We start from the raw sequence: 17137 nt of genomic DNA on the forward strand, positions 1-17137 counted from the left end.
TACCGTTTTCGGTTTACCTTTGCTTAAACGAATCGCAAACAGATACTTTTGTAATAATTCTTTATCTGTGGAGGGTAGTCGTGCGACAATGCCATCACGCAGAGTTCACCCTTCACTCCAACAACAAGTGCCCCACGCTTGTGTACAAAGATACAAACACTCATTTTACAAATGTGCACCATGTGGAATAAAAGACTAATGTCATAGCAGCGGCCCATGACTTTGTGGCTCTAGGTTTATTTCAGATCATTTGTTTTCTCGAATCTTTTCACTTAGTTGTATAGAATATTGTTGTTCTTTTCGTAATGCGTAATGTTTCGCAGAATACGCGGCTGCTGCGATTTTTATTCTCGCTCTTGTATTTCAGAGGAAATGAATTCGGAAGCGGGCGAAGTACTGTGTGCGGCCATCGACTCTTCCGACAACTGCAAGTTCTACTATTCTTACCAGTCACACCCGGACGGAACCATTTTTCGCGCAGAAAAGGAGAAACGTAATATATTTGAATGAAAAAATATAGATGTATATCCATTAAGCTGAGAATAAACAAGCAATTAACGTCAAAGTCTGTTGGTAAGACTTTCGTATAACTACTCGAAAGCAATAGTTTTTATCCTATGACCATACATTGACTTCGTGGCTTGTTTGTTCTGATGAAAGCCGGAGCTCTAATACATTGCAGGTTTACCACTTCTTTCCATTATAGTTCTTTCATTCTCTACTAAACCATTGATGTGTATAGCATTGCGTGCATAAAAATCTGTATCGCACAGTTTTTCGTTATGGAGATTTTTTTGAATTTTTACCACTATCACTGAGTTATATCTACAATTACAACTTACCTCATTTTAGTATTTATATGCAGAAACATGTTTTTCTCCTACAGTAAATAGCTGTTAACTTTTCCAGTTATTGTCACAGCAATAAACTAGTTCAACAACAACATACACCTAAGATCTATTTTTATTCACGAACACGCCAATTCGTTAAGTGCAAGCTACAGTTATATTTTGATACGGTCACGCGCTGCAACGAGATGACAACGCAATTATACCTCTTTCCTCCAGGATGTAAACCGGCCTACTCCCTCCTGATCATCCTCTGGTGTATCCTACTCTTCCTCCTCATCGGACTGATCCTCCTCTGCTGCTGGAGGTGCTGCGTCTACGTCATCGATCGAGAAGAGGCGAAGAACTACCGGATGGGCAACATTGCGCGCTACACGAGTCCTGCTTTTATTCCGCTGCTTCCGGTAGCTGGTGCTAGTGAGTGAAAATTTTCGTTTATTTCTTGAATAACCTTATTGATCGAACTGACCGTTGACACCTTATCAACACCGCTGTACCTGTCCAACACCTGAAGGTGCTAAATAATGCTCCAACTACAGAAACTTAGACTGATAACAATTGCATCTCACCTTTTATAAGTGATGCTTGAATTGCTTCTTAGTCACATCAACGGAAGATAATACAAGCTCGTATCGAAACCTAATAATCAAGATGATGTCGATCTACTCGGCCGTTTTGGCTTTACAATTCATTATCAAGTTATTGATGAACGTTATAAAACAAAAACCTGGCTTAATGTCAATTACTATTAGGGATTTAAAATCTGGAGTTTGATTTTGCTGAAGTAATTCTGTGTTGGTGCAATAATAGTTTAGTATTTACCACTTTTTTGCCAATCGTGGAAAATCTATATATAATGACCGATAAGCTATCATTTAAACTTGTCAAATTAATAAAAGCATTACTTACAGTACGCTTCAATTAACTTCTGAGTTAAAAGCTTTGCCCCTAACCTAGACCAACGTTTGTTTCTGAAATCATGTTTATCCTCGCGGTAAACTAAAAGAACGTACTAGAATATAATTAATGTAACTTTTGCATGAGTCCTTTTACCTTCGACAATAATTATCGCGTGATCGAATTCCTTTTAACAGGCAGCATCGTTGAGTTCATCAAGGCCAAGTACTTGGTGCGACGAAGCGCGAAGGTGGCGGTCATACCTGTCAGACGGTCATTCCTGAAAGGAAAGTCAAAAGTCTACTGGAGGACCTACCCAGGTAAGGATGTCGCAATGTTTATATTTTTTTTTGGAAATTCGAAAAAAAAACAAGATAAAGTTGGTTGAACATGATCTATGATATACATGGCGTCCTTAAGAATGTGATATTCTTAATATCTTACGGGCGTAATAATCCTATGTGCGCCATGAATAGTTAACATTATAGTCTTAATGGTGCCATGAATATACGCACTAAAGTTAAAAAAAAAACTGTTGTTGCCTTAGGTTCTTCCCAAGATGACGATTTCGAAGTTTTGAGTCAGGGAGAAGAAGGAACGATGATGCGAAAGCGACAAGCGGTCGAAACGTGAGTTCGCAAATTTAATTTAAAAGGCCTTCTTCGAACAGTTTAAAACCTTAGTTATGCAAAAAAAATAGTTCATCAGGCATTACAGAAAAATCGACTTTTTGTTAATAGTACTTTTTTTTTTGTCTATAACGCCTTAGTTCTAAAACAGTTGTTCTCAACCGGGATGCCGCGTCACTCTATGGTGCCATTTTTAACGCTCAAGGGTACCAAGAGAAATTTTAAATTACTGAGGATTCCAATTTTTGCTCTATTAGTAAGCTTCTTGATACCCGTTTTTTGTACGATAAAAGTGCCAAATTTGAAAAAGTTTTATCAACCTTGTTGCGCAGTTAATGTGATGATTCAATCTGTTTTTTTTTGTAACGTTACAGTTAACCACTCAGCAAAAATATGACCAAGGGTGCCGCGAGCTATTTATAATTTCAGTAGGGTGCCGCAAGCCAAAAAAGGTTGCGAAACACTGTTCTGAAAGAACGTCGACAAATTTTTATAGAATGCTAAACTTATAATCCAATCACAACAAAAAATGAAACCCAAATCTAACACGCTTCATTTCCAGCATCGTGGTCCACGGCAAGAAGGGCGACAGCACGATCGAAGTGGAACCGTTGGAGGTCGACGGCAGGGGCGCGTCGGCCGGGGCCGGGGCTGGGGCTACCGCCGGTGCCGGAGCCGCGTCAGGGGGCATGAACGGCCAGCACCAACAGAGCGCCGCGTCCACCGCGCAGTTCGAGACCGTCAACGAGCGCATGCCTCTGCTGCAGAAACTCGACTGGGGCGAGGGCGAGATATCGTAAGTTCTGTGTTTTTTCTAAAATCTGGCCTATATAGATTCTACAATGTAAATAAGAAAGTGTCTGAGTAACCAAGTTTGTGTTCGAGTTTTTTTTAAGAACAAGCCGTGTCTGGTTGTCCATGGCCATTTTTAGATTTTAATTAGGAAAAAGTATTTAGGGGCCCGCCTTATATGATGAATGTAGGATTTTACGTTTCAAAATATTGATGAATCAGTATATTTTTCAGTGTTGCTTGTAAAGTCCCAACTATAATAGCATGTTCATGTTTTATATACATTACGCACTGCCTTTGGTCGGCACAGCATTCACGCTTATCATACCCACAATAAGCGCAGCAACACTAAACAAAGGAAAGGCGATATTACCGCATTGCGCCAACCAAGGTTGCAAAGCCACTAATAAATTAAATCTTTCTACGTAGATTCGAGGACGAGAGCGAGTTCACCAACATAGAAATCCCACTTCTGCACGACTTCGAAGGCAAGGAGATCTCCTTCTGGGTGGAGCTTTACGGCCAGGAGAAGGGAGTGGCCCTTGGACTCAAGCGAACCAAAGTGATCGTCATCAAAGACGAAGGTAAAATGCAGAGAATATTATGGTTATACTAGGGCAGTGTTTTATTAGGGTTCGTATAAAGGCCAATACTAGTAAAGACACTATACACTATACAGCATACATAGTCGAGTAATTGCATATTACTTCATGATGGATATGACGACCGCGTTTTGTATCTAAAAAGGATACCTCATGACAAAACCCGATTCTGAAACTAAAACTAAACTTTCAATTTACGCACTTAACACCAAAATCGATTAACATCATAAAAAGCTGTTATAGAACTAGCCTACAAGACCATCGGTAAACTTATTCAATCTACACACACGCAAAATTTGGATACTAGAAAACGTATTTGGGATATCTCATAAATATAACGAATACAGCTCGGTAAGCGTTAATTCCATTTCTGATAGAGCGAATTTGATAGCATTTGTGGTAGGGCTAAATCATCTTGTCATATTGGTTTCTCCATCGTACATTAAACAAATAAACTTCGCAGAGGCCGGCATTATCGGATTCCCGAAGCCCAGCTACGTGTTCAAAGAAAACGACGGTTTCGCCGTTGTGCCAGTTCACCGCACTGTGGGCATGGACGGTCACGTGAGCGTCTCATGGTTCACGCGCGACATCACGGGCGTGAGCGGCAAGCATTACGTCGGCGGAAGGGGCGTTATCGAGTTCGGAGATGGAGAGGTGGGAAATGTTGGATTAATAATAGGGATGTTCGATAATTTCGGGTCGGAGCCGATACCCGATATTAAGTAGTAGTATCGGTAATCGTCCGATACTAGGGTGGTATCGGTGCCTATCCGATACCATATTGATATTGGAATTTCAGTTATGATTTAAGATCCAAGGCAGAGATTCTAGCTTAAAAGGTGAATTTATCTTAAAATGAGCATGTTAACAATTGCAGTTAACTATAATCTTCTGAACGAAATGTGGTGCCTAAAAGCCTAAAGAAAAATATCTTTTAATGTTTTAATTACTTGTATTTATTTGGGCATAGTAATGATGTAATTTGGTATCACGTCGGATTGCGATATTTTTGTCCGAAATATCGAGCATCGGTTTTGGATTAAAATGTCTAGTATTGGACATCCCTAGTAACGAGTAAAATTACTGGCCGTGTTCTTAGTATATCTGAGACTGAACGACAATCCACGGTTCAAATCTCAACTAGACGCAGTGTTGTAATGACTTAAGTAATTGACTTGACTTAAGTGCACTTAAGTCACTGTTTTCAAATGATTTGACTTGATTTAAGTCTTTTGACCAAAATGACTTGACTTGACTGAAGTCTTTTGGACAATGACTTGACTTGGACTTAAGTTATTTTGTCAAATAACTTGGGATTAAATTAATGTTTTTTATTAAAATTTATCTCAAGTTTTGCACATTAAACACTTTTAGTGCTGTATATCATGTTTGTGTTATTTTTTTAGTTAAATAGTTGCTTATAATCGGACGAGTTTACCAATTTTAATAGTTTAACAGTTTACTTTTATGTCAATGACATGACTTTAAATTGACTTGCTCTCATAATGACTTGACTTGGGCAACTAATGACTTGGACTACGACTTGACTTGTTAATTTTGCAAAAGACTTGACTCTTGGACTTAACTTATTTTTTAAATGACTTGACTGCGACTCAAGTCTTATAAAAATGACTTGTTTACAACACTGACTAGACGGGCTGTTTAGTTTCATACATCTTGACAGTGATATCTACGTGCAACAGACAGCGCCGAAAAACATCCCATCATTCAATCTAAACACTAATATCCAGCTAATTTCTGACCAACTCAGCATAGAACTTTACCTGAGTCGTTCCCGCCCATTCGAACTTGGTTTGTTCCGTTTCCAGGTGACGCAACACATCCAGGTGGCTCTCATCCCGGACATCCTTTACGACGACAATGAGAAGGCCTTCAACATTATGCTCGAGGAACCCAAGGGTGGCGCATCGCTCGATCTCAGCCACTGTATGGTGACTGTGCTGGGCGACGAAGAATGCTCGCTCGTTCAGTTTCCCAAGGAAGCCTATCCCTTTATGGGTAAGGAACTGTGCCTGTGTGCGCGACGATGAACAAACGTTGAATAATATTGCCATTGATCCTTTGATACTGTTTTGTAAGGTTTGTTGAAGTCGCAGTCAATTTTTGTTTTTAGATAAACATTCCATACCCGAAGCAATGGTTTTGTGTTTAAAGTTTATGCGTTTAAATAAGTTTTCAATTTTGTTGTTGATTTTGGAAGCATGTCGTAATATACATTATTTATTTTCCTGAAAAAACTACCTCTTTTACTTTGAACTTATCTATGTAAATATTCGTTTAAAAGAAATTACTCTTAAATCAGGTTTGCGATATACCTCAGTTATAAGCGTGCAACAAATATTGTCATCTAGAATATCCGTTGCGAATGTCAATTTAGTAATTGTCACTTGGTCATTTTGAGTGTAGGTTTTGCAGTTAAGCGGCGACTATTTCTTGCCACTATTACCAGTTATCACAGGTTTGATAAAGATTATACCTTAATATAGTAATGTGTCTTTTGTCTTGGCAGAAAACGTCGGCGTCGCCGAGATCAGCGTGATGCGCACCCGAAGCACCAAGGGGATTTCCCAGGTACGCTGGTACACCGAGGACGACACGGCCATCGGCGGCAAAGACTACGAGACGTCAGAGGTAATACCTGTTTGGTTAATTTACATTGCTTTTATTCAAGCCATTTAATTAAACAGTGGCTTCAGGTTCGGGCTGACTGCTAAGAAGACTTATGAAACGCCGTTTTTTTGCTCGACTAGTTGATTAACTAAAATAAATAACACGGGTCTACAATATCGCAAAGGGGTGCTTTAAAATCGATAATTAAAGCTAAAGTGCAACTGAAGCCTTCGATGTGATTTCTATGGAAAAGTTAGCAAAATTAAATTGTAAAAGCTGCAGTTCGCGTTAGCGCGAGGATACTAACTTCGGTTAATAAAAATATTGTTTGTTGGTTCAGCGTAACTTTTGGATACAAATCTGATTTTCTTTAAAACTCTTTTGTGTTTCTGCTAGGCAAGGTATCGAAATAAATAGCTTCCCATCTCATACTATTCCAATATATCCCGGCATAAAAGTTATCGTATAGTCAGGGAACCACTAAACCGCTTAATTGACAGGTCGAATATTCATTTTCAGTTTCCAAATGTAACAAGAATATCAAAGCTCATTCAGAAGTAGGTATTATTTTGAACGTTTCGAATAACTCTATATAAAGAAAGAACGTTCAAAATGATACCTACTTCTGTATAGGCTTTGATATTCTTTCTATTACTACATTCTCCAACCATTATGCTCCTAAGTTTCCAAATGATTTCAACGACAACGCGCTTTTACTGCGTATGTAGATTTGCTTCAGCGAAATAACTCACCATTTCGATCGTAGGGCCTCATCGTGTTTAGCCAATCAGAGACCGAGGCCCACGTGCGAGTTCCCATCATCGACAACGACGTGTACGACGAGTCGGGTCGCGCCTTCCGCGTCGTGCTTTGCGATCCGAGCGAAGGCACCAAGCTCGTGCACAACGTGGCCACCATCTCTATTATTGAAGATGACGGTAAGAAACGAACATTAGCAACACCTGGGATTGAATGTGAAACATACGCGAAAATCCGCCGAAACATGTTTGAATCTTTAACACCCGTTTTCACATGGAATACGCACAATATCATGCAGGATTTCTCACTATGCTGAAAATAGACAAAGCTTTATTTGAAAGCAGGATTTGTTTCTTAGTTTGAATTCATATAACAAAACTATTATCAGGTGGATTTCGCTGTTGCTTGCAAACAATAATTTTATTAAAATTCACAATATCTCCACAAAGCATAGCGAATTCAAAAATACACCCTTCCCTAAAAATATGAACAGCATAATAAAGGCCTTTCAAACGGCATACGAAAAAATGTGTATTTCCAATTTATCCCGTTTTTGTTAAATAAGCAGTCGGTAAACCATTACTAGTTTGAGTCACTAAAATTTTACATTAAATAACAGATGGACAAATATACTTTAGACTTTCCTGTCTTGAAGTCTTAAAAGAGAATAGAACTTATTTATGACTGACTTTGACTATGACAGGAAAGTCGAAAGTTATATTTGCTCCCATTTAAACCCATTGTCGTAATTTACGTATAAGGGCGAGGAGATATCTTCCTATTTTACACATTTAGTTTGTCAGTAACAGATGGATTTCAGAAAATAAGTATTTTTTTTCACTTCATGTCTTCGCAGAACCCGGACTTTTCGAGTTTACGAAGACGAGTCTGGTGATGCGATCCAAGTCGACCCTGGGCCGATTGGCCGTCATTCGCTCCCTGGGCACGGACGGACACATCAGAGTACCCTGGACAGTAGTCAAGATCGGCGATCACGGCGTACCGGGCGGTAGGCGATTTAAGCCAATTCTTTACGTTTTGAAATTGAATAGGTCTTGCTCGAGTCTATAGGTTCTCTTGATTATTGTTAAAACCACTATAGACACTGTCAGGTTATTTTGTTGCAATATTCTGGCAATTTATAATACACCGGTACACAGTATAATGAAACAAGATTGCACTGGACTGCCTAAAACTAAGCTGTTACTTCATTAAACTTTACCGTGCAAATATTAAAAGCAGTTTTTCTAATGATTTCTTCTAGAACATTCTTCTTTTTTTCTTTTTTTGGCTCTCAAATAGCTGTAAACAAAACCACGCACTTGGAAATAAAACGGAAATAAAACAAGGGTATATTACTGCACGTCGTGAGTCGTGGAGCAGCAACAGCACAGCTTGGAGTAGCAACAATCGTAACTATATACCTACCTCAATTTCACAAACATTATTATATCTATACATTTTTTAAAGCTAATCAGTACACAATCGCAAACGGTTACAATTTCCTTCAGAGTTTCCTTTCAGCAAATGAGTGCAGAAAACCAGACAATTTAAAAGGTTTATGCTCAGCAGCCATCACAACAAAAAACCTTGCTTTGTGCAGACGTGCTGTCGATCGCCGGAGTCTTGGACTTCGGCAACGGCGAGATAAGCAAGACACTTGAGCTCGATCTGAGCAACATCAAGTCAAGCGAGGTGCTCAACTTCGGCGTTGTGCTGCAGCAGCCAACCGCTGGCGGCAAACTTGGCGCCAAACACGAGGCCACCGTGACCGTGTTCGCCGACGAAGGTTTGTTATGACGTCACAGTACTTTTGGATTGGCCAAACTCTTGAGTACACTGGCTACGTAACTTTAATTTAATATTGTAAAATTTTTTTTAAATATGAATAGCAATGAATTTAGTTTTAATCAGTATATACATTTTAGGGATGCAAATCGATCTAGCCCAATAATACCGGATTTTTATGAATGATTTTTTATACCATGTCCATTTCGAACAAACTTTAAGATATTTGTTGGTATTTAACCCTAAATGTATCATTGCAAATCAAGTTATCTTTGTTATTAAACATATTAAATCGATATTTGTACAGTAATGTTATAGTCAATTGACGTTGTCCTATAGTGTAAAAAACTAATAAAAATTTTTTTTTAATTAAATAGTTATTCGAAACGTCAAAAGGATACCTACTTCTGTATAAGCTTTGATATTCTTACTACGTCTTACTACAATATCCAACCATTGTGCTGCATAATAAAATATTGTAAAACAACTATTTTCAATACCCTTTTGTGTGAAGTCATGGACCCAAACCTTACTTACCTAAACATTTTCCTAACAATAGTGGGCCTAGAAAATGAGGTAACAGTTATGAAAAGCCCAATCTCACATTAAAACTGTATTTTAATCAGATTTCGGAACGGTCAGTTTCGCGCAGCCCCGCTTTGACGTGCAGGCCACCGCCGGACTGGCCACCCTGCTCGTGTCCAGGAAGGGTGACGTCAGCAGCGCTGCTTTCGTCATCTGCGAGACCAGCGACCAAACAGCGATCAGTGGCTCCCATTACAGAGGTAGGAAGCTCGAATGACCGAGGTTGACCTATCATGGCGTCAAAACATTTGGTAGTATAGTTAGGATTTTCTTATAATAAAATAGTCTGACTGAATCCGAATAGTAAAAAAACAAACGATTTTGGTTGCACGTCGATTGATTTTCATTTGAATTAGGATACTGATGGTGCTCATCGTGGAGCAATATATTTGTCGTTTAACATCAAAACAAACTGATTTTCGCTTTTCTAAAGTTTGTACTTAAATTCGATCTTTTTGAAAATATTTTCAATTCCATATATTTAGAAGTACGTGTGAACCGTTGATGCGTATGTATTGAAACAATATAATGGTACCAGGCCTAAGTTAAAAAAGCGGCACTTAAGACGACAAGAGTCTTGTCTAAACGTGTTCGATGAAAGTATGAATTCTATTATTAACATGCACAAATAGTTGCCCACTCGTTAACTGAACAATGATAATGGAAAAGTAAAGTTTATTTATTTATGAGTTCATTAAAATGATTCTAAAAGTCGACTGTTGCAGTTCAAGCTGTATCTATCTATTTCTATCCGGAATTTTTTTTTGGTTCTATTTTTAAAGCGAGCTGATTTGCACAAAGAAGCTGCACGTACCAACGTTACGTAACGAAGGTAACTCACAGAAAAATAGAAACTTGTCGTTTTTCGCAGGCGGAACCATCAGCGTGGTTTTCGACGCGGATGAGACGGTCAAGGAAATCGAGATCCCGGTGTACAATGACCCCAACCACACCGGTCAACTGGTCTTCCTGGCCCAGCTGCGGTCCACCCCGAGCGGCCCCAAGGTGGCGCAACCCGGTGCGGCCGAAGTGGCCATCACTTGCGTACCACGAGGTGGGGTGCTTGCTTAACCATGGGACAATAACAAATAAATTTATACTTCGTTTATTTGTTTTCTTTAGCATTTATCTTTGTTCCGTTTATAGTTATAGTTTGTATATATTGTCAACTAATGAATCGCTGTGCTTACCACGACTCTGCTGCTAACAATGGATAAACACTAGGAGCAGTCACCAATTGCAGAATAAATCTAACGCCGCAGTAAATTCTAATTAAGCAAAACAACGTACACTTTGATTTCATTTTTCTAAAACTATTAACCTTATGCAAGGTAACGCCTACTAAAAGTTCTTTTTATTAGGTTTTGAAATCATCAAAATACCAAATGTACACTTGTGTACACTTTAATTACATATTTGGGGTTGTAGGTGTATATAGCATCTTTTATTATCATAGATCAAATCCTATAAAATTGTAAAAAAAGTAAATTGTAAAGTATTTCTATTTGTAATCTCCTAGTATTTTTTCAGCTCCTGTCCGTCTTGTCGGTGCAGCGCCACTCAACGGCCCATGCACGATCGAGTTTCTCAAGGCCAAGTATCTGTTCCGCAGAAGCGCCAAGGTATAAATTAGTCCAATTCCTAATGCGATTAATCCTGGCATGATACGAAATTGTAAAATTAAATTACGTTCATTAGGAAGCTGGTGGCTAAGCGAAATGTATGATTGTCGTGTTTAGAGGTTTTTCTAACATAAATGCAATGTCCACATACGCTGTTGGAGACTGTTGTTAGACGTAAAACGAATAAGATGGCCTTTCAGAGGTTAAATAAATCGTATGTGTTTTGTTTTGAATGAAACATGTTTTACTTCAAGCACTAGTTGAACTTATATTTTCTGTAGGCCTTTTATACCTATTTTTTCAGACAAAAACTAAGCTGCGGATAATATGACAAAGTTTGTATGAGTAACCATGTTTTGTACAAGTTAGACGGTTTGAATTATTATTTTGAATCCTAAATGCCCCACTTCAACATAGCACGCCATTCGATGAGCAGAGGAAATGAATAGAAATGTTTTCCAACCAACCGAACAACTATCGTTATGTTGACCTAACTTTTAATGGGAGGTTTAAAACCTAAATGTTTCATCCAAATATCAACCAAACGAAACATTTCTACTAACCGCAAAATAATTTTGACAAAGTTTGTAGAAGTAACCATTTTTTGTACATCCGACGAGTATAATCGTTCTGCTTTCATTGCTGTCCAAGTCAAGTATACATCCACCTAAGTCAAGTATACATCCACCTAAGTCAAGTATACATCCACCTAAGTCAAGTATACATCCACCTAAGTCAAGTATACATCCACCTAAGTCAAGTATACATCCACCTACGTCAAGTATACATCCACCTAAGTCAAGTATACATTCACCTAAGTCAAGTATACATCCACCTAAGTCAAGTATACATCCACCTAAGTCAAGTATACATCCACCTAAGTCAAGTATACATCCACCTAAGTCAAGTATACATCCACCTAAGTCAAGTATACATCCACCTAAGTCAAGTATACATCCACCTAAGTCAAGTATACATCCACCTAAGTCAAGTATACATCCACCTAAGTCAAGTATACAACCACCTAAGTCAAGTATACATCCACCTAAGTCAAGTATACATTCACCTAAGTCAAATATACACCGAAATGTTTCATCCAAACATCCACCTAAATTTTAACCAAAAGGTTCTGTTAACCTCAAAAGGTGGCCGTTGTCCCGGTGACGCGTTCCACCAGCGACGGATCGTGCCTCGTCAACTGGCGCGCCTCTGGACCTCCCACCTCTCCTCGTGATGTCAAGCGATCCCGGCTCTCCACCGGATCTTCATCCAGCTCCTCAGCGTCTTCATCGGACGAGGAGGACAAGGGATGGGATGAGGGAATCGTAAGTGGGCGTCCTCACTTTTCTTACTATTGGTTATCACTTGCTATTCCATGTTATTCCAATAAAGATACTTGATATTGAGGACAAAAAGTATCGCGATCCGACATCGGTACTATGAATAAATAAGTAAAATAAATGAAATCGAAAAGTTCAATTGTAATTTATTTCAGGTTAATAGGCCAAAGTTTGCTTTGTAGAGCAGTGGTTTACAAACTCTTTTATTTCGTGGCCCAAATGGTATTTTATAAAGCACTTTGTGACCCACCATGTATCGTAAATCAATATATTTAAATATCTATGTGGCCCACTAAAAATGGTATCGTGGCCCACTACTGGGCCAAAGGCCACAGCTAGGGAATCACTGCTTTAGAGTTTAAAACTAAGTAACCTCCGGTTACTTTTTTAATAAGTTTACCCTTTTAAAAGTTAAATTCAGTGAGTTTGATCGCAAATCCTTGCTGAACAGTTTCCTTACTTTACACCAGTGGTTCTCAACCTTTTATGGCTTGCGGCACCCCTCAGAAATAACAAATAGGTTGCGGTACCCCTACAAGATTTTTCCGTAGGTAAATTACTAGAATGTTACAATGAACCAAACTGGAACAACCCACATCAACTATAATTGGATTTATTCAACTCTAATCCGTGCAAAAAAGTTGTAAGAGTTCAGCAAAAATCAGATTCCTAAAGATTCTCAAATATCTCTCGGCACCCTTGAGCATTAGAAATTGCACCCCAGAGTGCCGCGGTACCCCGGTTGAGAACCACTGCTTTACAACTTTTAAGTCAGGATGTGTGAAACTTGTCTTTCTCTTCTTCAGGTATTCTTTCAGGACGGACAGAACTCGACTGCGATCGAGCTTTCGCTGGATGCAAGGAGCATCCACCAGGCGCAGGTGAGCATCCACCTGGAGCTTACGGACGCCGAGTGGAAGGAGGACTCGGACGACTCCCTGCGTCTCGGACTTCGAAAAACGGAAGTGGTCGTCCTCAACGATATCGGTGCGCGTCTTAGTTTTTTGTTTTTGCTTTTCGAACAGCGCTTGGAAAATCGTATGCTGGGTTTCGGATCAATACAACGTCTGGACCTAATTATAATCCTTGTATTAGTCTGACACTTTTCGGACCCCTAACTGAATAGTAGGTTTTTTCATCCGGTTTACGACATTCAGCGTGAAGTCAATCATAGGTATAATATTGTTAAAATGCATGAGAATCACGAAAATCAAATCATGCAGTTTTTACATAATTTTGCGGATTTAATACAATCGTTCAAGCGGATTACATAATCTTTTTCTTAAACCTTCAAATTAGCGGATTTAAGAATTGGTCGCCCTTTACCACTCGTGAGTGCTGCTCGCTTTAAAACACTACACTCCGATTTGTCACTAAAATAAGTTCGACGAGAACCCTGGTGTTTATTTTCGTCATTATGTTTGCAGACGCTGGAACCCTCGGATTTTCTAAGGCCACGTTCTCTTTCAAGGAGAGTGAAGCTGTCGCCGTGATCCCAATCCACCGGCTGGGTGGTATGGACGGCAAGGTGACCGCCAGGTGGCGCACCGTGGACGGATCGGCCGTTGGTGGGCGTGACTACAGGAGCGGGGAGGGCGTGGTCACCTTCGCTCACAATCAGGTAACCCCGCTGCAATTTGCTTGGTTTTAATTAATTACGGTTGTAAAGCGATCACCAGGCGAACTATTACTTGATTAACAGTTAGCACTTTGCAGACCAATCAGGGTAGAAGAAACCTATTTAAGCCAAAATTTATTAGTTTTAACGTCGTTCACTCAGAAGAGGACAACTTGAATAAGTTGCCGAAACGTTGGAGGAAAAATAATTACCTGTTTTTAGATTAATATGATACCTGATAACATCAGTTTATATGTTAAACCAGTGCTTTTTAACCTTTGATTTAACAGAACCGTTCGTACTTTTTTGTTTCGGATAATTTTCATCCGCGCGAAACAAAAGTTTGCAACCTTTACTTTACATTTATCCGCACGACGTTTGTCATCCGCATTACAATTTATTTCATGCGCACAATTGCGTACCATCCCACGGGTTGAAAAGCACTGTGTTAGATTCTTAGTTTTCGCTTTTTTAAAGTTAGGTTAAGGTAAAAACCTGACAATTGTTGACTCTTGCTTTACATATAAAATAACAGTTGTAATTTCACTTCGAATGAGTAGCAAGAGTAGCAAAAGGCGAGCGTTCATAAAAAATCCGGTTTAAAAAAAATCCATGTCGCCCATTTAGATCGTTGAGCACATCGAGGTTCCGTTGTTGGAGGGAGACTACTCCGGCGATGACGATGAGAGAAAGTTCTCCATCCAAATTGACAAGCTGAGAGGAGGGGCCAAACCAGGACTGCGCAACACCACCGTATTCATCGTCGGGGACGAAGGTGAGCATGTTGCTTCAGATCTATGGCAGTGGCACCGATCGCTGCTGCTTGACAATTTAATAACTGAAATTAGAGATAGACTGATATATCAGTTCAACGATAATATCGGTCGATATTTGACTTTTACCGATATATCGGTATAGGCCGATATTTTACTACAAAATTATGGTTGAATTTTTCCTATAACAAGCAACTTACCCATGTTTGGAACATAAAAATTTGGATTTTGACAAAATCGTAAAAAATCATGTATCGTTATCGGTCTAAAAAAGTGATATCGGTCGATATCTATTTGAAATACCTTTAAATGCTACGATTTTTTCTCACTCAAATCATAGCTATGTTTTCTTTGTGTAGCTAAATATATATCCTGCGTGATGTTTCGCATTGGACGTTTCGCCATGTTTGGCGCCAATTTAATGTTTATTTTTTTTACGCTAAAGAAAAACTCAACAATTTTAGTTATTTGTAATGCATAGAACTTGCCAAAATATATCTTAAAAGATTATGTCTACACAGAGTGAAAGATTAAACTCTTATAGCTGTGAGATATAGTTCAAACCTGAGGGCCGACAAATCAAAGCGCTCTGTTTTATGTCTAATTTAATGCGTTGCGACAAATTTAACGCACCTCTTATTAAACTTCACACAGATCGAAGCGTGGTCCAGTTTAGCAAGCCTTCCTACCCGGTGATCGGCAACTCGACCAGCGTGAAGATACCAGTGCTACGAACCGGCAGCTTCCAGCGCCGCGCCCTGGTGGCCTGGAGGACCGAGGATGGGACAGCCAAGGCCGGAGTGGACTACGCCGGAGCCGGAGTGAGAATTTCGATAAGTTTTTAACTTACATAAGCAAAAAAATATGAGAAGTTCAAAAGTCGGTGAAAGAAAAAAAAAATTCTTAACGGAACCTGAAAGTTTTCAGAGATGGCGTCACAAAGTTACGTCATAACTGCATTACAAAACAAGTAGCCTGATAAAACCTGGGGTTATCGTTCGATTTAGTACACAAATGTTTAACTAAAATTTTAATTGAAATAAATTCCACTTCACTAAAACAGAAGTTTCGTCTAACGAAACACTACCTTCAAAACATATAGCTTGCGCGCAAAAGCCTATTTTCTCATATGTATGTTTTATCATTATGTTTTATTATGTTTTATCATAGGCAAATATTCATGCAATTCATCATGTAGCAATTTTATTTTTCTCGTGAGCATTAAGAAAGCAAAGGGGTTTATGACCTTAAATGACCTTAACCACAGAACATGCTGGTTTTCGAGCCTGGCGAAACCAAGGCCTTCATCGAAGTGGAACTGAGTGGCCGGGCTAGAGAGCCCAAGGCATTCAGCGTCGAACTGGAAAACAAGGTTGGCAGCCCGCAATACGACGCCAAGGACCTCGGCAAAGTGGTTCTTGGTGCCAACAAGACCGCTACTGTTTCGATCATCAGCAGCCAAGGTTTGCATTGTTGTTTTATTTTTCAACGTGCGATTTTTAATTCTGTTTACTTCCTATTTTCTTTAATTCTATTTTTACATTTTTATTTCGATTTACTTTATATTTACGCCTTTTTCAATTGTTGTTCAGACTGTGCATAACTATAAAAGGCTTCACTTTTTGTTAAGCGTTCAATGTATCCTTTAAAATGTAGTCTGCCCAAGTCCTATATTTTATTATGTGGTAGAAATAACTCAATTAAATAGCAAGGTAATGAAATCATACAATTAAACAGCGTTTTTTTAAAAGTGTGCATCTTGGCTTTTTGCCAAACAAGTATGATGTTCCTGTTAAATACCAAGTCAATTTTTTGCAACTTACTATTTGGTTACCGAATTATATAGTTATTGGAAGTAATCCCCAGTTTGGTCAGTTTTATTGTTCGAGTTATTCTTATTAGTTTTTAGCGAAATTTACTGGCTTTCCTTATATAAGTAATTTTGCGTATACAATGCGAAACCAGTGCACCTAAATAATTTACCAAGACAGATGTTGAATTTTATATTTTGTGTAATATAACGTGTAATCGTGCTTACTTTTCAGAACCCGGCCGATTCGAGTTCAGCAAGTCCTCGTTCGTGTTCAAGACAAGCGGGGAAGTTGGAATGGTTCCTGTGATTAGATCGGACGGAACTGACGGCGAAGTTTTCCTCAGTTGGCTCATCGAATCAGTCGGCGCCCCTTCGCCATTTGAGGGTACGTGGATTAATATTCCTGTTGACAGGCATCTGAGAGATTACATTAATGT

General features: G+C 39.1%; 1 protein-coding gene across 5 annotated transcripts in view; it reads left to right on the forward strand.

Annotated features, from left to right (window-relative positions):
* Positions 1–17137, forward strand: part of LOC146133255 (uncharacterized) — an 85200-nt gene that overhangs the window by 19893 nt on the left and 48170 nt on the right. For all 5 annotated transcript variants that reach the window (XR_014501657.1, XM_083396766.1, XM_083396768.1 and 2 more), the window contains exons 16-37: positions 368–493; positions 1068–1265; positions 1943–2065; positions 2293–2374; positions 2937–3170; positions 3596–3750; positions 4232–4425; positions 5601–5790; positions 6302–6423; positions 7169–7340; positions 8018–8170; positions 8765–8950; positions 9576–9734; positions 10406–10588; positions 11065–11156; positions 12302–12481; positions 13303–13483; positions 13924–14117; positions 14742–14889; positions 15542–15708; positions 16155–16350; positions 16933–17085. Coding sequence is in view for 4 of the 5 variants with exons in the window: in XM_083396766.1 (XP_083252892.1) it covers positions 368–493; positions 1068–1265; positions 1943–2065; positions 2293–2374; positions 2937–3170; positions 3596–3750; positions 4232–4425; positions 5601–5790; positions 6302–6423; positions 7169–7340; positions 8018–8170; positions 8765–8950; positions 9576–9734; positions 10406–10588; positions 11065–11156; positions 12302–12481; positions 13303–13483; positions 13924–14117; positions 14742–14889; positions 15542–15708; positions 16155–16350; positions 16933–17085 (3588 nt within the window). In the remaining variant the exon portion in view is untranslated. The remainder of the gene's footprint in view (positions 1–367; positions 494–1067; positions 1266–1942; positions 2066–2292; positions 2375–2936; positions 3171–3595; positions 3751–4231; positions 4426–5600; positions 5791–6301; positions 6424–7168; positions 7341–8017; positions 8171–8764; positions 8951–9575; positions 9735–10405; positions 10589–11064; positions 11157–12301; positions 12482–13302; positions 13484–13923; positions 14118–14741; positions 14890–15541; positions 15709–16154; positions 16351–16932; positions 17086–17137) is intronic.

The sequence above is a fragment of the Ascidiella aspersa genome, chromosome 9, assembly GCF_963924565.1.
Source record: "Ascidiella aspersa chromosome 9, kaAscAspe10.2, whole genome shotgun sequence".
Taxonomy (NCBI): Eukaryota; Metazoa; Chordata; class Ascidiacea; order Phlebobranchia; family Ascidiidae; genus Ascidiella; species Ascidiella aspersa.